The sequence below is a fragment of the Eptatretus burgeri genome, chromosome 5 (genome assembly GCF_056783735.1).
Source record: "Eptatretus burgeri isolate ZD-2024b chromosome 5, Ebu_testis_v1, whole genome shotgun sequence".
Classification (NCBI taxonomy): domain Eukaryota; kingdom Metazoa; phylum Chordata; class Myxini; order Myxiniformes; family Myxinidae; genus Eptatretus; species Eptatretus burgeri.
Window position 1 is genome coordinate 20,038,060 of NC_140965.1, and position 24,649 is coordinate 20,062,708.

General features: G+C 45.2%; 2 protein-coding genes across 5 annotated transcripts in view; one reads left to right on the forward strand and one right to left on the reverse strand.

Moving 5' to 3' along the window:
- Positions 1-1,320: 1,320 nt before the first annotated feature.
- On the reverse strand, positions 1,321-17,479 carry LOC147025981 (uncharacterized). Its single transcript, XM_085880937.1, has 5 exons — positions 17,274-17,479; positions 9,314-9,471; positions 6,732-6,894; positions 6,355-6,566; positions 1,321-1,820 (listed from the first exon to the last, which is right to left on the reverse strand). Exons 1-5 carry the CDS (start codon positions 17,386-17,388, stop codon positions 1,665-1,667), a joined length of 804 nt encoding a protein of 267 aa, XP_085737063.1. The 5' UTR covers positions 17,389-17,479; the 3' UTR covers positions 1,321-1,664.
- Positions 17,480-22,227: 4,748 nt separating this feature from the next.
- The window catches only part of LOC147025982 (protein PAT1 homolog 1-like), an 84,092-nt gene continuing 81,670 nt past the window's right edge, over positions 22,228-24,649 (forward strand). The window contains exons 1-4 of one of the 4 annotated variants that reach the window (XM_085880939.1): positions 22,228-22,329; positions 22,756-23,043; positions 23,686-23,800; positions 23,888-24,090. In XM_085880939.1, the coding sequence (XP_085737065.1) occupies positions 23,023-23,043; positions 23,686-23,800; positions 23,888-24,090 (339 nt within the window). In that variant the 5' untranslated portion in view covers positions 22,228-22,329; positions 22,756-23,022. Of the gene's footprint in view, positions 22,330-22,656; positions 23,044-23,685; positions 23,801-23,887; positions 24,091-24,649 lie in introns of those variants that run through there. The other 3 variants (XM_085880940.1, XM_085880941.1, XM_085880942.1) reach the window with 3 other exon arrangements.

The window sequence follows — 24,649 nt, forward strand, 5'->3', positions numbered from 1 at the left end:
CAGAAAACACAGAGACCACTGTTGTAGAATTTTGTATTTTGTAGAATACCGACTCGATGTAAATCCTGTTACTCAAATGAAAGCCACAATTAATTCACTGTCCACAACGGAAAGTACATTTCATCAGATAATTTTATTTTAACTTGGTACCAAGGAGTACAAGCCACCGAGATGGTGAGACTTCTTCAATGATTTGCACTAAAATATTAAACCAAGTTTACATTTCCTGGTATTTATATGTTTTTGGGGGAGTGGAGGGGGGCTGATAAGCATTAGGCAAAGAACTCCAACTGCAATACGTGTCTACTAGGTGAAAAGTGAATGACATAATCATGGCAAAGGTTTCAGCGTTATCAACCAGGTCACCTTGTTCCATAGCAAGACATTCCTTTTTATAAACATTTAGGTTAAAAGACTCTTGGGTAAAGGGAAGCATTAAAAATTAATTTTATAAAACACCAGCAACAATTATAACTGAGAGTACATTAATATAATTATTTTCTCCCACAATTCCCCCCCTTTTTCATTATCAGGAAAATTTGAATAATTATATTACACATGATCACCAGAAAAGATATCCGTTACACAAGTTCAATCAACAATAGCGGCGAGTGCTCACATCAGAAGAATGCTGGATGACGACCCTTTCAATAGTGTCCCAGCCGGGGGAGTGAGTGCGTTTCCATTTAATTCATGACCTGTTCATCAGCAGGTGTCACAAATCGAAAAGACATGCTACCCGAGGCCAGAAGATAAGCAGGTCAGGGTGTAGATAGAGCACCCAAGGGGAAACGCAGCCGAAGCGCTCTTTGAGCTGAAGAGAAGGTATATCTTGGCAGGTACGAGCTTGGTCCAGACACTGGGTTGAAGGAGACGAAAAGGACTCGAGAGTTGACCCAGAGATCCAGCCCCACCCGCACCATTGAACACATGTTGCAGACGACTCGCCGTGTGGACCTTCAGGTCCTTCGTTGTGCTTTGTGCGACCGTGGCAAGTTCACGATGTATTTGCAGAGCAGCAATTTGTGAGTGTGGCTGAGGGCATTCCTGCAAGGTGTCAGCGATAACCGGCCAACTCTTTCCAAAAAATACCGTGGGGCCTTTAAGGTACACCAACGAATGATAGCAGACGGACAAAACATCCAGCTTTCTAACATCCGTCCGATGCACGCGGCGCATACATTCGATGAACGTATGGCCCTGGCTGCGAAACACGGAGGTGACAATCGATCGCTTCGTCAAAGTTCAAACCGCGGTTAAGTAGTTCAAAGGTAAGTGTTCATACCTCTTGACCACAATGCAAGGCAAAGACACCTGATACAAGGAAACACAGGATTTATTGGACCAAAATGTTATCATGATAACTCAAGAGGTATCTGGATTTTAAAATCCAACCGTTTGGATGAAACTTTTAAAGTACTTTCTGCATTCAAGGCTCAGAGAGAAAACTTTGTTGAAATTTAATTACAGCATCTGATCCGATTTCTGCCTGTTTGTCAATTCCATTCCAGTTCCATCATCCTTCTTATCGAACGTACTTGATATGATTTTAACCACACATTGTAGGTTTCCCCTTTACCCCACAACCTCTAACCTTGCAACCCCCATCATACTGTATCATGCAACCGTCACCCCCGAAGCCGACCCCTGATAAAGCTTCCGCTTCAACACTCCATTGTCCCTTCGTGTCCCCATCTCTTCATGTCACAATCTGAGACTCTGGTTGCATCACCCTGTATCTCTTCATCCTCTTCGTTCCAAAGGGATATGATGTCATTCATCGTTTGCTGGACAATGAGCTCAGGCGACATCAGGCTCAGCTGTGGGATTGACAATGATATGGTTTCCATTATTTTAATATTTATTAGTTGTGGAATGTTTACATTGTGTTTGGGATTATTAATTGGAATTTATCAAAAAGTTAATTTTGGGGATTATTTTTTGAAATACACAACTATCCTGACCTACTTAGTGGTTACCACCAATGTTGCCTTACTTTTATCCATTAACTAGGCAGTAACCACTCTGAGAGGAAGGACAGATAAGTGCTCATGTGCTTTTATCTGAGCTGTCTTGTGCTGGGCCCCAACTTTGGATTATGGTAATATGTCTTGGCAATGTATTATGGGACTGTCATGATAATATATGATCAATACACACAATTTCAAGTGTTTGTACGTTATTCTTTCACGACCGGACCAGAGCGCTCAGAGGGCCCCAAATGTTGGGTGTCGGCACTTCAGAATGTGGGCAAGGTTTTAAACTCCTATACGTTGGCTCACCCAACCGAAAAAAGCTCACCCAGCCGGAAAAAGCTCACCCAGCCGGAAAAAGCTCACCCAGCCGGAAAAAGCTCACCCAGCCGGAAAAAGCTCACCCAGCCGGAAAAAGCTCACCCAGCCGGAAAAAGCTCACCCAGCTGGAAAAAGCTCACCCAGCCGGAAAAAGCTCACCCAGCCGGAAAAAGCTCACCCAGCCGGAAAAAGCTCACCCAGCCAGGAGGCACCAGAAATTCCTCTGCTCCCCCCCCCCCACCCTTCCATTCCGGGCAGTGCCAGGTAACCCGTGCTGGTGGTAATATAAATGATGGTACAGGTAGTATGCCATGGCAATTTGTAATGTATGGTAATGTGATCTTATACGTCATGGTCTCATCTTGTGGTAAAATACCACCTGGTAACATAAATGTTAATAAATCACGGCAATTTGCGATGGTAATATATTGTTGCGGATTCGCGCCCGCCGGCGTGCGAACGGCCACGTAACTCGAATCGCGGCACGTCGCCCACCGGACGGACAATCCAGTCGTGACCCTCTCGGACTAACGCCGGGAACTAGTCACGGGTGGACCTTTCGGTCTCACCACGATCGTGCCAATCGGCCCCCGCGTGGGATAGGGTTGCTCGCCAAATTCGACCTACCTAAGTACCCACACGGAGGGTAGACCGGGCGATCGCACCTCGCCGCAGGTCGACTTCGGACACGGGCCACTTTAAGCGACCCGTTCCGTACTATCGGGATAACCGAGCGGTGTTATTCGTCGGCCTCGACGGTTCTATTAATTATCGGGCGTTTTAGCCCACGACCAACCCTTTACGTGAAGCAAGATGGAGATTCAATGAAAGAAAAGACGAAGCGAAGCGGGAAAACAGTTCAACATAACTTACATTTATTTCGCGATGAACGGGAAGCACACATATACAATTACACCAAAAGCAAATGTAAAAGGAGAAGAAGAAACACACAATAATACACCAAAAGCACATGTAAAAGAAGAAGACAATGCAGAGCTATCCGACTACCGAGCACACGGCAACACTTATACAATTTTTACTTCACAGACGGCGCCGACAACACGTATACCCAATGCAAAAGAAAAGAACCACCCTCCAGGATGAGGGGGGTAGGCGGGCCTGGGGCCGAGACCGTGTCGGGCCTACCCGTCTGATGATGAGACGCAGAGCGGCGGTGGCGCCTCAACTCCGCGGGCCTCGCGGACAGTGTCTGGTAGGGGGTGGGAAAGGGGCCCCCTTGTCGCACTATCTCAGCGCGGGGGGGGGAAACAGGAGGGGGTTGTTGATGCTCGGGGGAAAGGAGGATATCACCCTATCTCGGGTCCCGCGACGAGCGTCTCCTCCTCGACCTCGGTCGCGTTGCTGGCCTCTCCCTCTGCAGCTCCCGGCACCGACGCGAGCACCCCCTCGTCCGCCTTCGCCGCCGCCACCTCTCCACAGCTCCGTCTAATCGCCCTCTCCGTCTCCTCTCTTGGCTCGTCCCAACTCTTCACTCTTGACTTCTCCCCTCCGAACTCACAACTGCCAACTGAACTGCCTTGACTGACGAACGCAGCCGTTTATATAAGCCCCGTGGCTTCGCTCCTTCACCTTTGACCCTCTGCCTCCAACCCTTCACCTCTCTAACTGGCTCCCCATTGGACCAAGGAAAAGTGGGCGTGAATGCTTTTTGATCCATGAATTTGCATATAGCGTCCTCACTCCAACGCCCTGGAGGCGGGGCCAAATCGCCCCAGCTCGCCGATAGGACGGAACAGAAGTGGGCGTGAGTCGTTTTTGATCCGTTTTTCTTCGGAAAGTCTGTGATGTCTCTGAACACGCTGCTCGGTGCGCGCCCTGCACGAGTCCAGCATCGGCGCCCACAAGTGGCGTGGGAATGACGGTGATGCGATGGTGGCGAGTTGTGACGGTAAAGGTCGTGGCTGTTGTTGTGAAGCGGCGTTGTGGTTGGTGGTTGTTGTTGTGAAGCGGCGTTGTGGTTGGTGGTTGTTGTGAAGCGGCGTTGTGGTTGGTGGTTGTTGTTGTGAAGCGGCGTTGTGGTTGGTGGTGGTAGTAATGGCGGCTGGTCCAAAATAAAGATAGTAAAAGAAAAACGGCTATCCTGAAGAGTCGCAGCCCGAGTGAATGACATTTATTCCCACTAAACAACGGGTTTGGGCCTAACTACACATATACTTACAGAGATATCTCACCTAAGGGACCTGAATGGTGGTTTGCGAATTTGGTCAACCACAACAATATTTATGTTATTTATTTATTATTGTGTACAAAGTAGAGACTCATGGAGGAGCTAGAACTTACAATGGATTATGATGTAACAGCACAAAAGTAACAGGAGAAGGAAAGGGAGGGGGGGAGGAGCACACCAACACTGGGTTGAGGGACAAAATAGAGGTAGAATTGGACAAGTAAGGGATTTAGGAAAGAACGAGGAGTAGGGGAGAATGCATGTGGTGGAGAAGATGGAGACAGAAGCAAACTCCCCCTTGTGTCTCCAATCTCTCTCTCTCTCTCTCTCTCTCTCTCTCTCTCTCTCTCTCTCTCTCTCTCTCTCTCTCTCTCTCTCTCTCTCTCTCTGTCTCTCTGTCTCTCTGTCTCTCTCTCTCTCTCTCTCTCTCTCTCTGTCTCTGTCTCTCTGTCTCTCTGTCTCTCTGTCTCTCTGTCTCTCTGTCTCTCTGTCTCTCTGTCTCTCTGTCTCTCTGTCTCTCTGTCTCTCTGTCTCTCTGTCTCTCTCTCTCTCTCTCTCTCTCTCTCTCTCTCTCTCTCTCTCTCTCTCTCTCTCTCTCTCTCTCTCTCTCTGTCTCTCTCTCTCTGTGGCTCTCTCTCTCTCAGTGGCTCTCTCTCTCTCTGGATCTCTCTCTGGCTCTCTCTCTCTCTCTCTGGCTCTGGCTCTCTCTCTCTCTCTCACTCTGGCTCTCTCTGGCTCTCTCTCTCTCCACTCTACCCAATCACACCCAACTGCTCCTAGACTTGGAGAAGTTTATGGCAACCATTGACTAATTTTGCAACTGGACCGGATGGTAGCAGCTCACATGTCCTAAAAACCTGCTCTGCTGCTCTTGCACATCCTCCTGCCATTTCCACCCTATCATTTGCCCTCGGTCATCTTCTCTCTGCTTGGAAATCCGCCAACATCGTGACATCACATAAAAAGATGCAAAAAACGGATCCCCTTAACTACAGACATGTTAGCTTACTTCCAATCATCAGAAAGGTCATGGAATCCATCATTGCAGGAGACAACAAATCATTCATCTTCTCCGTGTGACTGATCTCTGACTACTCTCCCCTCTGGGCTGGTGCCCCTGCCGCACACTTTTCTCAGCTTGACGCCATGGAAACCAAGGCTTTCATGATTTTTAGAATCTTCTGCGATGAAGCTGAGTCTGTCGGCTCATCACTTTGCCATCGCAGACAGGTCTGTCCTCTCTCCCCTTTGCAGACATTCCCCTCCTCGTGAAACGACCTAATCCAGGATCACCGCTCACCTCCACTCCTTCATTCCTCTTTTTCCTCACCTGTGGAACCAACTTCCATGTTCTCTTCAAGCTCATTCTTCCCTCCAGATCTTCAAGACAGCTGTTCACCACCATCTCAGATCCTCCTTGATCCAAACTCAAAACCATGATCTTTTGTACCCTCACTAACCCTCCCATCCCATTCCCTCTTCCTTCCATATTTTCAGGTTTCCCTCCTAAGAGTTTCCTTTCTGTATCCATCTTGTCCACCCCATGCATCCTCTCATGCTCCCCATTCTTCCTCACACCCCTTGTTTGACCAAATGTCCCTCCGTCTTGACCTCAAACTCTGCTGATGGTGTACCCCCTCCTCTCTCCACTGTTCTTTTTGCATCCCGTTATGTCCTGATCTATTAAGTGTACTAGCTCTTCCCACAAGCCTGGACTGTGTATACAAAAAAATGGCAGATGGTTAAAAGGAATAAGATCAGAGAATTTATTATTATTATTATTATTATTATTATTATTATTATTATTATTATTATTTTGACTTGTTTGTTCATTTTTAAGGCTCTGTTGAAAAATGAAAAATTAGAACACACCTCAGGAATCGGGTATTCCTTGAAAATGACGTTCTCGCTGCGGCGCCGTCGTGTCTTCCACAATTCTGGCTTCTGGTCTATCAGGGTCCCACATCGCAGAATCCCAGCTTCCCAAATGCCTTGGCATACACGACCGGTAGCAGAAAATAAATAACGTCCAGGGCCATGTTTCTCACCGTTTCTCCAGCTTCCTGTATAGCAGTCACCATTATCTGGGCAGGAGAAGACATGATATTGGAGGTGGAAATAATACAACATGGATGGATTTCCATGTATGATGTGTCCTGTCAAGAGTACCAACTGCCTCCGCTAACGCTTGTGATGTTGACCTCTGTGATGATCAGTGAGTACTGTTTTGTTGTCTGTGTACATCTTACCTTGCACAAACAGTCCATCTCCATTACGTTGGTCCTTCTTCCACTCCCCCTTGTAAACAGATCCGTCGGCGTAAGTCATTTTTCCCCAACCGCTGCGCCGCCCAAACAACCAGTGGCCTTCATATCGTTCTGTTGTCCCCACATAAAAATTTGTCCCACGGCCCTGTTTGTTGGATACGTAGTGAACATGAGTATGCATACAATTGATACAAAATTCGAATGAATTGCATTATTCTAATGTGTAAACAGGAAAATTCCAGAGGAATGATGTAATATCCTCTGAACTCCGGTGCACCGTCCGTCAGATAGGCGTGCTGCAGCCTGTTCCCTCTCTTCAGACATTGAGAACATCACAAGCTGGTCAACACACATGGAATATGTCTCTCAATCCTGACAAATCTCTCACCCTCACTGTCTCTCTGTGAAAGAACTACTTTCTGAACAATCCTCTTGAGGAAATTCAGTCGTTCAAACTCCTGGGTCTCACCATCAACCACGATCGTTCTTGGCCAAACCACGTTTCAAAGTTGGCCGTTGACTGGGCAGCCTCCATCGTACAAAGTCCTTCCTTGGCACTCCTAAACTCCTGTCCACCGACAAGGCCTTCATCCACAGCTTGATGGAGTACTGCTCTCCCCTCTGGCCTGGCTCCCCTGCCTCAAATACTGCTCAACTTGATGCTGTGGAAACCAAGGCCTTCAAGATCATTGGAATCTCCCTCGCTGAAGCTGAGTCTATGGTTCTCTCACTTCGTCATCACGGGTCGGTGGTCTCTCTGTCTTCTACCGCCTCCGTTCTGGTCTTGCCCCCTCTGCTCTTTCCGTGCTTTGTCCCCCAGGTTTCTACATGCCGCACACGGTCCACCGTCAACACCCTTCTGTTGAAACCGCCTAAATCTAGGATCACTGCTCACATCCAATCATCTGCTACTCCTTTTACCAATCTGTGGAACCAACTTCCACATCTTCAATCTCATTCTTTCTTCCAAGTCTTCAGGGACAGCTGTTCACCACAATCTCAGATCATCCCCCATCCACACCCCCTTCCAAGTTTCCAATTTTTCCTTCCTGAGAGTTTTGCTTCTGTATCCATCTTGCTCTTGTCCACCCCATGCGTCCTCTCCTACCCCATACCCTCACTCCTCCCCACCCCATTATTTGTCCAAGTCTTCTCTATTTTGTCCTTCAACCCTGATGTTGGTGTTTCCCCCTCTTTCTCCACTGGTGGTTTTGTTCTGTGGCATCCTGATCCATTCATTGTTCCAGCTCTTCCACGAGCCTTGACCTTGTTCACAAAAAAGGGGGGAAAAGGGGCCTTACCCAAGATTCCACATTAGGTTGGTACAAAACAGGTTCAAGGCCACTTGCGAGTGGGCAGGGCTGCACGATGTTGTATTCAAAACCAATCCAATCAAAAGGGTCCGTGTGCAATGAGCCCACTGGTTTTCACAAGTTCATATTCAACGCCGTCCATGGGCAGCACCGTATCAGTCTTCGTGGCTTCTTTGAAAGTGCACAAATGTTACAACAATCCATAGGAAGGGAGCAAAGACAAATACTATCAACTACAGACCAATGAGCTTTCTTCCAATTACAAGCAAAGTCATCGAATCATTGCTGCTGATGCCAAATATTTCCTGTTTTCAAACAGTCTGATCTCTGACCATCAGTTGGGATTATTCTATCCCGGTAATTTAACTCTGGAAATACTTCTGCTGCTCTCTCAACAATCGATGGAGACCATGAATCTCAAGATGTCAGGACCATCTCCTGGACATCTCGGCGTTCCGCAGAATATGGCATCTTGCTTAGCTTGCTGAGCTTGTGGCCTGTAAGGCCAACTTCATACCTAGCTTTCCAACTTCTTCCACTCACGTGGACAACATGCTGTTAAAAATGGATCCCTCACCTTTTCTTTCCCAGCGGAGGCTCTCGTGCCCCCGAGGCAGTATTGGGCCCAGTCATGTTCACATACAATCTACATCAATCACCTCTCCGCTACTCTCGTAAACCTGTTCTTCCTTTTTGCAGAGAACCTTATGTTGTGTTGTACCTACGGTACCTGCCCCCATCCCATTGACAGGCAAACAGCAGCTGCATCACTCACCGTCGATCTGGAATTGATTGGATGCTCATCTGATAAATAGAACATGTCTAACAGCCGCTTCTCCTCTGGTAAATCTCCCTGTGCTCTCCAAGCCCTCAGACTCTCTCCAGCTCCGACGGGTCACACACCTTCTCCAGTAGCCACCTCCTAGTTAGACTTCCAAATTCCAGACTTACTGCACAAGTCCAGTCCTTTCTTCACAATTTCTCAAAATTTGTGGAACCGCCTTATGGAGATGGTTCAATTGCACTCTCCCTCCAAGGCTTCAAGTAGGTGGTGCATTACCACCTCCATCCTCACCTAAAATCTTCTCTAACCTCATTTACCCAACTCAACCACTTCATCACCACCTCCATCCAGTTACCTAAAATCTCCACTAACCTTATTTACCCAGCTTAACCACCTTATCACCACCTCCACCCTCAAACCTAAATTCTTCTCCACCTTCATTCACCCAGCTTTCAAAGCATACTCACATGTCGCAATCCCTTCCTCCATTCCCCAATGTAGATTATTTGAATGTGGCTGTGCTTGTCTCTTTGGAAGCTAAGGTGGCCTTGTCCATCCCGCTTTCCCTTTCTCCAACTCCCTGCGTACACGAAACCTGATTTTCCTGCTGTGAGCACTCCCTGACCTGGGGTGGGGGGGGGGTATCGGTGTTGGAATGGGGGTGGGGAGGGATAAAACATTGGAGCACATCATAAAAAGGGTCAAATGCTTCGGGAGCTTTTGAACATCTATACTCTTTCTTTCTTGACCCCAAGTGTTCCCACCTTGTGCAGTGGGCCAGGCAATTGTTTTGGCCCACGCCTTTCCCGAAGCGGATGGTCAGGTATAACGTGAGACTGAAGGTGATTTTCAGGACTCCGAAAGTGTCATTTGTTGAGGAAGCCAGTGATAACTCATATATTATTGTGCTTTACCTGTGCACCATCCTATCGGACAGTTGGCTCGTTATGATCCGACTAAGGATTTGACAACTAAAGAAGTAAGCCCAAACTATTATTAATTATTATTATCCCCACGGTTTTTGAAAAAACATGGGGGGGGGATACTGCAATCGGCTCTGTCCGTCTGTCTGTCCGTCCATCTGCCTGTCACGCTATCTCCTCCTAGACAGTTGTGCAGAACTTCACCAAACTTGGTATAGTTATGATCAACACATGGCACGAAGGTGCAACAGCAGTATGATTGGGGCAAGGTCAAAAGGTCAAATGCCAAAAAAATGCAATTCCAGGCAAATTTTAAAACATTTTTAAAAAAATGAAACATTATATATGCAAACAACATTGGGGGGACGCATAGAATATGTTACGATTTTCTGGATTTGACCTCCCTGGTTCGTGCCCCCAGGGGGTGTAGACTTCAAGGGTCATAGGGGTCAAAACAGAAGAAAAAAAAATTAACTTTGAGTTTGATATTGGTTCAATCTCGGTGGAACTTTTTGCCATCTTTCAACTTTGCTTTATGTGGGACGAAGTTTGGGGATTCACTCTGGTTAGTTCCACCAGCAAGTTGGAGGAGAGGTGGGGATACACCCTTGGTGACCAAAGGGAAAAGCCGGTGACCAATTTGAATGAGGTAAGCCTTTGTGCTGGGGAGTTTAAATTAGATACTCCCTTTCTCACCCCAGGTTTTGTCCATCCCTGCTTCTGCCCCTTGTCCTCGCCCAAGAACCGGTAAAAATAAGTGTGGAGAGAGAATTGTTAATTGTCTATCAAGGGGTAGCTAACTTAAGGTCCTGAAAGGGGAGTTTGAGGGCTGAGGGCATATGGCTGAGGCTGTCTATTCAGACCCCAAAAAAACTCCGGAAAGGGTTCAGCAATAGTGATGGGAAACAGATCAGGAAAACGAGAGGAGAAGAAAGAACCTCCTCGGGATACCTCTGCTTACCAAATGTTTAAATTACATGGGGCGGTAGCAGTGGAACAGGATGATTGCTGGGCGGAATGGACGCTTAAGGATGACCTACCCTGGCCAAAGGGCGGGTCATTTTATCTGCCAGTAGTGCAGAATCTGCGGGAAGAGTTGCTAAGACGCCATAAACCATCCGCGAAGGAAACGCCAGTGAATTGGCTGGCGTTTAGGATATGGCAGGAGGAAGCAATTAAGAGACCAAGTACAGTCAAGCAAGCAATCTTGGCGGGTAAGGTGCTGAAGCTTCAGGGTCAATTAGGAGGTGCAGAGCGGCAAGCTAAGGATGCGGCTGCATCAGCACCGGCACCAAGCAAGATAACAGGACATGGCTCATCTTCTGTCCCGGTGTCTGCAGCACTGGGGCAGGGGTACTCTAACACCAACCTCCCGCATATCAACCGCTGGGACTATCTCACTCAGCTGCACAGTATCAGCTGCTGTAGTGCTGTAGTGGTATTAGCAGTGTAGTGGTATAGGCAAGCTGCTGTAGTGCTATATCAACCGTTTAAAGAACATGAACTGAGATCAATGTGTGACAGAATTTTGGAATGTAAAATTAACCGCGGACGATTCTTGCAAATAAAGCAAAGGTTGCTCATGACCACTGCAGCTGAACACAACGGAAAAGTGAGGTGGGAGGCAAGAACACACCCTGCTGTGAATTTGCCTGTTTTTCAGGCCGTGTGCGAGATTTGCCTGATAAGGGGGAAAAGAAGCTGGAGGCAGCTCGTCATTGAAATAGTGGACAAACTGGTTTTTGGAAGAGAAATTTTATTTTTTTTGTAAAACTGAATGAAATAAGGAAATTAACGTTTGTTGGGGGAAAACGGTTGAAGCTAGAAGGATTAGTTGATTTTTGTTTGATTGATTACAAGTGTACAGTAATCAATAGTGAAAACGACAATTCTTTGAGCATAACAAAGCTATTATGGCATCAATGTGAATGGTTAGTTTGGTTGCGGCAGTTTGTACCATTACACGTTAGAATGTGGAATGGTCTTGCTTGGGTCGCCATGCTGGTTGGCGAACCGGGCGGGTGATGATTGTGGAGCTCCTGGTGTTATTGCTGTAGGGAGGTTTTGTGTTCAGGTCAGTGCATTCTGGAACCTCCATGGTTTGTAGTTAATTAGAGAGAGGTGTGCAGAAATATGTATTTGCTTCGTTTGATAAGAGCTGAAACGGCAAGGCGCATTTCAGGAACGGGTGTGCAAGTGGAGTGTGGTCAAGGATTTGGCAGCAGACATGCGTGTCTCGTGAGTTCTTGGTGCAGGGCTTCGATGGGACACGAGTCATGAATCAAAATTTGGTTTGTTTCCGTGTTTGGGGCAAGCCTTGTTCAGGTGAGCAAGTGGTGGGTGCAGGTGAGCATATGCATCAGTAGTGAAGGTAATGGTGTGATGTGAAAATACAAATTTGCGTACATAATATATAGATGGTACATCACTGTTCATGCTGTTAAATTCGCAAACAGGCAATGCATTAACATACGTCCTGCCCCTCGGATGGACGTTGATTGAATGGCCTGTCTGATAGCATTGGTTCATGAACATTTAAGATCTCACGATATCCTTTGGAGAGAGTGGGCAAGTTATCACAGGCATAATTCAGAGTGAGACATAGATCGGTGATCCGAGGTTGAGGTCAATCATCTGTGTTTTTAATGAGTTTATTTAAAAGGAAATTTTACTGCGGTATCTCAAATTGCACAATTTGAACTTGTGCGAGTTTACTTCGGGCTTGTGGATAATAGCAAAGGGCCCGTGTAAGAGATAATTGAGAATTTCGCAGAGTTAGAAACAATTTCCAATGTAAAATGTTGGTTGGAGCCTCACGATGAAAATATAAAAATATGGCAGAATGAACTGAACTCCTGTACTGTGTCGCATACTACCATTTAGGGGGCACTGGCTGTCAAAGGCCATGGAGTGCCGAAGGCTGGATTGCATGCTGCAAGGATAGAAGGATAGAATAGAAGGATAGAAGCATAACAATATATACGGATTCCTGATATGCGTACAGGATGACACACGATGTAGGGAAAATTTGGAAAGAGGGTATATAACATTGCAAGGTATGCAAGTCAAAAAATGGTAAATTGATAGAAGCTATGGTGTATTGTCAAATGTTGGTGGTGTGTGCTGCCTTTTTGGCTGTTGGTTGCATCATTGGTTGGGGCATGACTGTGCCGCTGATGTGGTGCCCCTATTGCCAGTGTACTGATGTTCATTTTTGCCAACATTGGAGGAGTGACAGGCTGAGTCAAACTCCTGGGATTGGTTCGGTGGTCAATGGGATTTGAGCTCAAGACTCTAGGATCCCAAGCCACCACTCAAACTGCTAAGCCAACACTAGATTATAATATTGGTAAAATGTCTATAAAATATATGGACCTATGTACATGAAGATTAACTCTTGTGCTGCCTTAACAAAGGTTGTCAAAGAGTTTGACAGCAGGTCAGGCAAGCGCTACTGGAACCAGCTGCAGAGGAACACCACGGCATCCATCCCGGCGACTGGGTGAACATCAAAGTATTCAAGTGGAGGAACGCACTGAAGGCACGTTGGACCGGACCCTACCAGGTATTACTGATTACCCACATAGCTGTCAAGTGAGAAGGTAAGCCAATCATGGACTCACACATCTCACTACAAAAGAGGATGCAGGAAGTCGTAAAGAGAAAGAAAGGAAATCTACAAGTGGGAAGAATGTTACTGGAGGTTCATGACAGATGTAGCAATGCTTTTGATTAGCATGTGCATAATTGTGATAAAATGGACAATAACAGATCGTGAGGGCATTATGGGAATGTCATAGAGAGCAGAATGTTTGGTAGGTCGACAGTAGTGGAAACAAGGAATGTGTTGTGACAGGGTACGCAGGGCAGAAGAAGGTAAACATTGGGACCAATTGCATGAGAAAGGTGCGTATGGGATAAACACTTATATGACCCTTCCATATAATTTTGCACTTCGTGTGACACGGGATGAAGGGGACATAGGCACTGTACGCCTGAAACGAGGCATCGTGTCACATGAAGGGATAACTGAACATCCACTGAAAACATTTTCACAATATCTTAACAACATGCCAATACTATGCCAAATATGGGGAGGAAAAAGTAACAATTGAGAGAAATTACTGGAACAAGGATAGATACAAGGATACGAATGAATAATCTCGTGGAACCCCAGGCATCATTGAATGGTATATTTCTGTGACCTGGGAGGACACGTAAGAAAGGATGGAAGATCGGAGCATGGTTGCAGGGATTGGTTGAAGGTTGGGGAGGAACGATTCTCAGGTTCCTGCTGACAGGATTGGCTGTGTTGATTGGAATATTCATTATATTGTCTATAATCAAAGCAGCCATTATGGCTGGCTTGCGAAAGTGTGTTACAGGATGGCATCCAAAGTCAACACCCAAGAAGTCCGAAACCAAACACGAACCTGAGATGACACTTTCAGCTGGAGGGAAAGGGACTTTCCAATAAAAGGGGCAATTTCCCCACACCACCCACAACCACTCTTGTACACCCCACCCCCCACTACCTTTGCTCCCGATGTATCACCTGCTTGTAATACGTATAGCTTTGTGCACAGGGCACCTGTGATTATAAACTTGAGAATGATTATTTGCATACAATGTTTGGAAAGGAAGATGAAAATGCAAATGTGGATGGAGACAGAGATGTTGCAGATTTTGGCATAAATGTTAAAATGGAACTGGAAATGGATGTGCATCAGTCAAGTACGAGTTCAGACTCAGACCTTGAGCCTGAGCAGTTTTTGGATGGAGATTTTACTGAGTGATTTGTTAATCAGAGAGTTTGGGATGTGATTCCATCTTTAGTGGGGCAGGTAGCTCTCTCCCTGGGTTAGAGGGGGTGCAGAGGGAGCCTTTCGACTGCCATGGAGACCATCTGGAGCTACCGCGAAGGATGGAACTCCTCCCAGGGAGTGGTCTATCTCCACCACGAAGCTGGGACATCTGCCGGCCCGAGTTAAGAAGATGCTTCATTGTGATTTAATAAAACATTGTTTCTTAAAGTAACAATAGGAGGGAATGTTGGGATTTATACCTTTTTCTTATAAGCTTTGTTTTCTCCCAACTTTATTCACACCTGCAGTTAATTAAAATATATTTCTGCTTGCTCTTCCAAAGGAACATTATGTAAAGAGATAAGATCAATGGTCAACGTTGAGTGATCCACAGGAACATTGTGTAACTGGATAAAGGAGTAAGTTCACTTCGTCTTTATCTTGGTTATATGCAGTTGTTGAAGGACATTACCCAGTTGGTAAACAGCTGGTCCTGGGATGAAAGGAAGTACGATTGTGCAATGAAATTTTTGGAGATAAACCGTGTATATAAGGGAGTGACTCAACCATGAGAGCAGAGCGCTCTCCGCGTTACCTCAATTGCTAATTGGTATTCCTAGTGTTTCTTTCTCTCCATGCGCACGTATTGGTATATAATAAACAATTTTCTCTCAAGTACATCGACGTCTTCATGCCTTGATGAAGGGTGATCGACGACCCGACATATATACATATGTATGTATATATATATATATATATATATATATATATATATATATATATATATATATATATATACATATACAGTATATATACATATACAGTATATAAATATATATATATATATATATATACATATACAGTATATATACATATACAGTATATACATATGCAGTATATAAATATATATATATATATATATATATATATATATATATATATATATATTGTTGCGGGCCGGCGGGGTCAGGTGAGAAGACCACTCGGTGGGGGACAGCTACGTCAATTCCCACCAGACTCCCCGGAATTGTCGGCCGTCGCTCACGGATAATTCCATGACGCGGCGGGTCGCTTAACTGACCGTGGACGCCAATAACTCAACCACGTGACCTCGGGTCCTCCTGTCTAGAATCAGGTTACCAAATTAACCATACGGTTTAACCACTGGGGAACCATGCCCTCGGTACTCCTTGTCCAAACCGGATCACTGTACCAACTACGGATCACCTTTACAGATCGGATGCAGCCGAGCGACACTGCCAAGGACGTACCGGCTATAAGGAACGGATTGTTGGGAATAAAGACCAGGCTAAACTTAGATCCGAACCATGCTGGACCAATGGAGGAAAAGACAAAGGTGAGCTGGGAACATTTCTACAATTATTATTTATTTACAATAAGCAAGGACAAGCATGTGGCACAACAAAAGGTTTATTGGGGATGTAATGCAGGGGATGATGAGAGGTGTGGGGTGCGACAATTATACAAGCAACTTACAAAAGCAGACACAGTGCAGACTTGACGCGAGATTAATAAAAGCAATAACAATCACAACAATGAAGATCTTATATAGGCTTATCTAACTGACAGGCGCTAACACACTCAGACAAAATAAACCCGATGAAAGGTAAAGGACTTTTGCAGCCAGGGAGGGAGGGAGTTGAGGTCACAGTTGTTGGTACCTGAGCATTTCGGGGGAAGGGATGCTCCGTGCTGCGGCACCCAACAAAGATTGTGCAGTTCGGTCCACAGCCGCACGTGTGGTAGTTGTGTCTGCAGCAGGACCTTGAGTGGAGGAGAGTGGAGTCCAAAATGGCGAGATTTGAGCAGTAGCAGGACCAGACAAGAGGCGTGGTTGAGGTCGTGCCGGCGGGGACCAGTAGGCTGTCCGTCGAGGTGAGACGTAGGCAGAGCCAAGCCGCAGGAACACTTTCACAACAACTCCTTCAATTCCCTTTCACACTTCTCCTTCCAAGGCCTCCCACAACAACAACAACCTTCCCATCCAACGACAACCTTCCCATTCAACTCAATACCTTCGCATCCAACAACTCCGACCGACTTCTTCCTTTCCATCCACCCCAACTTCGCCCCAACTCTGCGGATTGCTCCATACTTTATAGAGCACGGAGCTCGGGGAGGAGCCATGGCGAAACCAACGTCATCGTCCGATCCGAGCATCCCGATTGGACCGGCCCTTCACGTGGTCCGCCTTTCTGGGCGGGGTTTCAGCCAGAGGCCGGCCTGGCCCGCCCACGTCTGACCTTGGGAAGATGGTTGGCGGTGCAGCTTATCGCGCGTGTCCAGCCGAACGTCGGGATTTTGCCTCTGAAAACGAGTCGCTGGATAGACGGAGGTACGCTGTGGCCAGCGAAACGAGGGAAGCAAGCGAGATGAATTTACCTCATAAAAAGGAGGGAATAAAATAAAAGGGGAAAATGATTTATTAATCCTAATGAGAGCGCAACGCACCCCTTGCTTTCCCACTAAACAAAATGAAGGGACCTAACTACACGTATATTAATGGAATAACTGACTCAGGACAACTGTATGTTGTATGCATACAGTTCCGAGAACCATAACAATATATATATATATATATATATATATATATATATATATATATATATATATATATATATATATATATATATATATATTTGAAGGGCCCTCGTCCTTTCGAGAGAATGTTTTGTTACCATGTTTGACGTCGTTCTTCCACTCTCCCACGTAGCGATCTCTGCACACAGAGAACAAGGCTTTCCTCGGTTTCTCTGTCTGCGCCAGGCGCTCCCTGTCCCTCCACGGAACCATCAGGATTCTCCACGGATACAAACTTCGACAACGGGAGATCGGTACGGTGGAAAACGACCACGATGTCAAGGGTCGACGTATCCAAATCGGGTGACTGTTCCTCTGTAACTATGACGACCACCTTTGTTTTTCCCCACCAAACAAACTCGAGCTCCATCTTTGCATTATCGGTCGAATCAAAACCTCTTTCGTTCGATTCCACTTTTATCTTTATTGTTTCATCAATCTAGTCTGTGTTCATTCCTTTGGTAATCTTTTTGTTTTTTTACCCTCATCGGAGGAGATTGCATTTGGGTCCATTTGTTTGTTAATTGCCGGAATCCTTCGGATTTCAGCAATTATGTTGGTCGCTTGTGTGTGCCATTCTGTCTGTTTGTTTGTTTGTTTGTGTGTTTGTTTGTTTGTTTGTGTGTTTGTTTGTTTGTCTGTCTGTTTGTTTGTTTGTTTGTGTGTTTGTTTCTTTGTTTGTTTGTGTTTGTTTGTTTGTTTGTTTGTGTGTTTGTTTGAGTGTTTGTTTGTGTGTTTGTTTGTGTGTGTGTTTGTTTGTTTGTTTGTGTGTTAGTTAGTTTGTTTGTTTGTTTGTTTGTTTGTGTGTTTGTTTGTCTGTTTGTTTGTTTGTTTGCTTGTGTGTTTGTTTGTTTGTTTGTTTGTTTGTTTGTGTGCTTGTTTGTCTGTTTGTTTGTGTGTTTGTTTGTTTGTTTGTGTGTTAGTTAGTTTGCTTGTCTGTTTGTTTGTGTGTTATTTTGTCTGTTTGTTTGTTTGTATGTGTGTTTGTTTGTTTGTTTGCTTGTGTGTTTGTTTGTGTGTTTGTTTGTCTGTTTGTTTGTTTGTTTGGTTGTGTGTTTGTTTGTTTGTTTGTGTGTTTGTTTGTTTGTCTGTTTGATTGTTTGTTTGAGTGTTTGTGTGTTTGTGTGGTGTTTGTTTGTTTGTGTGTTTGTGTGTTTGTTTGTCTGTTTGTCTGTTTGTTTGTTTGTTTGTTTGTTTGTGTGTTAGTTAGTTTGTTTGTTTGTTTGTGTGTTATTTTGTCTGTTTGTTTGTTTGTGTGTTTGTTTGTGTGTTTGTTTGTCTGTTTGTTTGTTTGTTTGTTTGTGTGTTTGTTTGTCTGTTTGTCTGTTTGTTTGTTTGTTTGTTTGTGTGTTTGTTTGTGTGTTTGTTTGTCTGTTTGTCTGTTTGTTTGTCTGTTTGTCTGTTTGTTTGTGTGTTTGTTTGTTTGTTTGTGTGTTAGTTAGTTAGTTAGTTTGTTTGTTTGTGTGTTATTTTGTCTGTTTGTTTGTTTGTTTGTTTGTTTGTATGTGTGTTTGTTTGTTTGTTTGCTTGTGTGTTTGTCTGTTTGTTTGTTTGTTTGTTTGGTTGTGTGTTTCTTTGTTTGTTTGTGTGTTTGTTTGTTTGTCTGTTTGATTGTTTGTTTGAGTGTTTGTTTGTGTGTTTGTGTGGTGTTTGTTTGTTTGTGTGTTTGTGTGTTTGTTTGTCTGTTTGTCTGTTTGTTTGTTTGTTTGCTTGTGTGTTTGTTTGTTTGTTTGTTTGTGTGTTTGTTTTTCTGTTTGTTTGTTTGTTTCTGTGTTTGTTTGTTTGTTTGTGTGTTAGTTAGTTTGTTTCTCCATACAGAACTTGTGGTTTTCTCCTCAACCGCTTGTCGGATGGAGACAAAATTTTCACCATTGGTGCGGCGACTCAGAATGTTTTAATGATAATTATAACGTCATAGGTCACGTGGTCTGGCAGCCATGTTGGAAAAACGGGAACATTTTTGGACCTCTGTATGACTGTATCTCTGAAACTAAACCAAGGAAAAAATTGAAGCTTCGCTCCTCATGAAGTACTCCTCATGGGTAATTAGTGTGGTTTTTTAATGACGTCATAAGTGCTTTCGTTATGACGTCAAAATTGCATATGTAGAACGCTACTTCCGATCAGTATGAAAATTTTTGAGGGTCATCTCAGGATAGATTGGTTCACAGAAAAAAAATGATGACATCATTAGTCACATGATTCGGAGCCATATTGTTTTAAAAAAAAAAACATCAAAAATCTTCTTCTTTGAAATGACTGAACAGATGGAGGCAAAACTTTATACGTATTACTGTCTATCCCCAAGGAAGAAAAGGTTCACACATATGACGTCATAGGTCACATGGTTTGGCAGCCATATTGGATTTACCCTGAAACCGATAAAAAATCTTCTCCAGAACGGCTGGACAGATCGAGGGGAAACTTCACACAGATGTTCTCCAAGCCTTCCGGATACAGGGTATTCAGGAATAATGGAGTCACATGATCTGGCAGCCATATTGGATTGAGCAAAAATCTTTAAAAATTATTTCTCTTGAACCGCTTCATCAATTGACATGAAACTTCACAATTATGATCTCGCAATGTCTCTGCCTGCTCCAATGTTTGGCCCTCCACAGAGCGTGTCGTCATGTCCTGCACTCCCTCGGGGCCAATTTCCCCCAAATCTTCCACTTTATCCGGCTGTGCTGGCAAGCATGTGGATCTGCTTCTTCTGGTGAACTCTACGACACTACTAATCTTGGCTACGACAGCTCCGCCCCTGACCATGCGGGGGCTATTGGACACGTTGAACACCCGAACCGTCAACATAGGGCCAGGTTGTCCACAAGGCTGTGACGCACCATAAGTCCTTCATTGACATGCGGCCGATGGCACTGGCATGACCGAACGACAACACAGTCCATAATTGCATATGTAGAACGCTACATCTAATCAGTATGCAAATTTTTGAGGGTCCTCTTAAGATAAAATAGTCTCCAGAAAAAAAATTGATGCCGCCATCGGTCAGGTGGTTCGACAGTCATATTGTTTCTTTTAATCCTCCTGGAGGATCTCTAAGTCTAACTCACGTTGTTGTTCTTCATCTTCTTCTTGTGGACTTTTTTGTTTCACAGCCTCCAGTTTTCATTGAAACTTCCTGAAACTTGGCGTATATATGTAAAAATACCCTGCTCAGACAGGGACCATCTCCCATTTTGAAAATTCCTCCGAGAAAAAAAGTTATGACGTCAAAATATCCCCGCTAATGGAAATCGCCTAAAAAATTATTTCCGAAACTAGGCAAGCTTTTTGAATTCTGTTTGCGGGAATCGAACAGGGCATTAGCAGAGATGAATTACCGCACATATGATACAACACTATGACGTCATATAAATTTTATGACGTCATTCCTATTTTTTGACATTTTTTGTTTCACAACCCAGAGTTTTCATCGGATCTTCGTGAAACTTGCCATATATATGCAGAAACCCCACACGCAGGCAGTAACCATCTCCGATTTTGGAAATTCTTCCTAGAAAAAAAAGTTGACGTCATAATATCGTCGCTAATGGAAATCGCCGATACCATTATCTCCGAAACTAGGCAAGTTGTTTGAATTTTGTTTGCGGGAATCAAGCCGGGTATTAGCACAGATAATTTATCGCAAACCTGATACATCACAATGACGTCATATTCGTTTTTATGACGTCATCATTAAGAAGATGGGGATTTTAGCTCATTTGAGCTTGTTTAAAAAAACAAACCTTCAAAAATCTCCTCTGAAATGGCTGAACAGATGGAGGTGAAACTTTACATGTATGACCACCGATTCATGAGGAACAAAAGGTTCACATAGGTCACGTGGTTTGGCAGCCATATTGGATTTACCCGAAAACCTATAAAAAAAACTTCTTCTCCACAACGGCTGGACAAATTGAGGGGAAACTTCACACAAATGTTGCCCAAGCCATGGGTGCACAAGTTTGTAAAGGAATAATTGATAGGTCACATGGTTTGGCAGCCATATTGGATTTCAAAAAATATTAAATAATGTTTTCTCTGGAACCGCCTAATTAATCGAAGTGAAACTTCATATTTATAATTTAAAAGTGATGGGGGATACATGTATTAAATTTCAACTTGATAGGGTGCATGGTCTGGCAGCCAGAATTATTTAATTTTTTGATATGGGTTATTTTTTTGTTTGTTTTATTAATTTATTTTATTTTAAATAAGGCTCACTTGGCTGTGCCTGGATGGGTTCGAGGGTGGAGGAGGAGCAGCTGAAGTGCGAATCCTATCCAGGTTCCTCCTGATTACTCCAATTAAATGCAGGACTGTACCCATGAGTCTCCCATTTGATACGAATTGAATTTATTTCAATCCCATTCTAAATTCAATTGAATAATGAAGAATAATTAAAAAACGTCATGGGTCAAGGTCAAGTGTCTGATCAAAGAGGGACGTCTTGGTTCCTTGGTCATCACTGCCAGCAGTTATAAATTGTCACTTCTAATTATGTCTCTTATCGATGACGTAACACACCAGTAGGTCTGCAACCTCTCATTGCTCTTTTTTTTTCTTGTTTTGGCCTTGTGAGGTGTTGGTGTTAACTTTCCAACCAATATGGCGCCCAAGCACTTCATCATGGGTAATGAAACGCCTCTTTTAAGGGACTTTGTTGTGCAAAGAAAGGGCACGTCACGTGACGTGACGTGACGTGACGTGACGTGACGTGGCGTGACGTGGCGTGACGTGACGTGACGTGACGTAGCCCTTTTCACCTCTCGCCAGGGATCTCAGGTTACTGTTTCATTTTAGCATTGATGACCGCTGCAGAATCTCGTTCGACGTCGAAATCAATCGATCAATGACGTCAGAATGACGTCACGACCGACGCTGAATGTATGTGATGTGAAAACAATGAGTTCTCCAGTTCCTTGTAAGGAATCCTTAATATCCCGACTATAATTCCTCACGTTTTCCAGGGCAGTGAGGTGTTTTGAATTCGAAGCAGGAGGGATACGTATCCGGGATATCTTAAAAAAAGTTATTTTCGGGAGAGATTGAGGCGCTTGCGTGTTGTCTATACACCGCCCAAATAGAGGTATTCGTGAGAAGCGCGTTTTGTGTGCTGAGAACGACGTCGCTCGTCGAGTGAGGTACTCTGTAAGTATGTTTGTAAAATTATGATATGAATTTCAAGCTTGGACGCAGCGGGTATCATTTTAGGGTGAGGTTAAGAGAGGGTGGACGTGGAAGCGTAAGTTTGTAAAATTCATCGCCGCGCACGTTCCGCAACGTTGTGATGTCTGTGTAAACCTGACAATCATTAAATACGCCGCTAATTAGGGAAGGGGAAAATTAGTTATTAATTTAAAAAATAATAAAACACGTTCACGTTTCTCGGACTATTAGTTGCTGTCACGTCGCTCCGAGATGTTTTTGAACGGTCCCTTCAATATCGAATGACGCAATGTCCAACAACCCCCCGTGACGCTAACGGAATACATATGACGTCACTTCCTGTTCCCTTTAAATGGCGATGTTCTAGAGTCGTCGGATTCCGATTTCGTTCACGTTTGTCGTTTTCAGGCGGTTTCGGCCTCTCGACACCTTCAGGGAGACGCTCCCCGTACTCTCTCCAACCGCGTGACCGAGGAGACCCCTCAGTCGCCGTGGAAGGGTCTTCTTGATCCGGACCAGATACAGGAAGAGCTGCGCTCTGATCTTCTTATTATCATCTGGAAAGTTGCGAGTTCTGTGCCCAGAGCGATCTGAAGCGACCACTTGCATTTGGAGATTTTGTTGTACTCTGCGCAGCGCGTCCGTCCTTCCCTTCCCCTTGGACCCTCTTTGGAGATGCAACGAACCTTCTCTCCTGTAGGTCATTGCCTTCTGTTTTCGGGCTGATGGTGATTGTGCTTCTGATTTAATTGTTTGGCTTTGATTTTTTTTTTTTTATTGATTCCGCACCCTACCCCCTCCCAACCTCCCTACCCCCTCCCAACCTCCCTACCCCCTCCCAACCTCCCTACTCCCTCCCAACCTCCCTACCCCCTCCCAACCTCCCTACCCCCTCCCAACCTCCCTACCCCTCCCAACCTCCCTACCCCCTCCCAACCTCCCTACCCCCTCCCAACCTCCCTACCCCCTCCCAACCTCCCTACCCCCTCCCAACCTCCCTACCCCCTCCCAACCTCCCTACCCCCTCCCAACCTCCCTACCCCTCCCAACCTCCCTACCCCCTCCCAACCTCCCTACCCCTCCCAACCTCCCTACCCCCTCCCAACCTCCCTACCCCTCCCAACCTCCCTACCCCCTCCCAACCTCCCTACCCCCTCCCAACCTCCCTACCCCCTCCCAACCTCCCTACCCCTCCCAACCTCCCTACCCCTCCCCCCCAACCTCCCTACCCCTCCCCCCCCAACTCCCCACCCCTCGCCCCCAACCTCCCAACCCCACCCCCAATCGCCTCTTGCCCTTTTTCTTCCCCTCTCTCCCTTTTCCCATGCTCCAATCCAGCTGATGGGCCAAGGTATGGTGGATCTCGAGGGTACTGTCAAGGAACCCTCAGATGAAGAAGATGAAGATAATATTGATCAGTTCAATGACGATACATTTGGTCCGGGGGCCCTAGGTGATGTGTTTTTCGTTTCCCCCATCATCATTGCCCTTCGGTTGCTCTGTGCAAATTGCTGACTTCCTCTATGGCTTTGTCCTTCAGATGAAGATTGGGAGGCTGCTCACGAGAGGCTAGCAGGCCTGAGGTTGAGTGCTGGAGGACACTGCATGTTTAACCTGGGCACCAATGACGAAGGTTATGAGTTGGGAGAAGCAGAGCTTGAGGAGAGCCTTTCCAAGTTGGTGTTGGAGGAGGACCTGGATGACACTGCTGTGGTTGCTTCAAGGAAACAGCCGATTATTGAGGTGGGTGAGGAGATGGGAGAGTGAAGTTGGGTGGAAAGGTCATGGTTCGAACTTGTGTTGTGGGAGAAGTAGACGTTTTCATTTGTGCACTGGAGAATATTGGCTTCACACATCTGTTTTGGCTGAGCACCATTTTATCCACTCGTCGGCTTGTTCTCAACTGCAAGTAATTCTCCAAAGAGAAGTATAGTAGTTTGCACTTCTGCTTAAGATCTACAAATGAATGTTTTGGTTTGTTTTTTTGGGGGGGTTTTAAAAAAATTTTTAATTTTGTTTTTTGATTTGCTTTATCGTTTAAGGTTAAATGACAAATTCTTCCCAAAATCGTGATCGATGTCTTTAAAAGTTGTTTCCACACTGTCATTCTCAAAGTTTGGGGTGGTGGGCTTGCAATCTGAGGATCCCGAGCTCAAATCCCACTCTGCTGTTTAATTAATACCAGGTGGGGTTGACTCTGCCTGTCATCCTTCTGAGGTCGGCAAAATGAGTGCCAGCTTGCTGGTATCCTGTGTCGGAGTGGCCACTCGTCCAGGATTGTGCCCAATAGCTAAGGAGACTG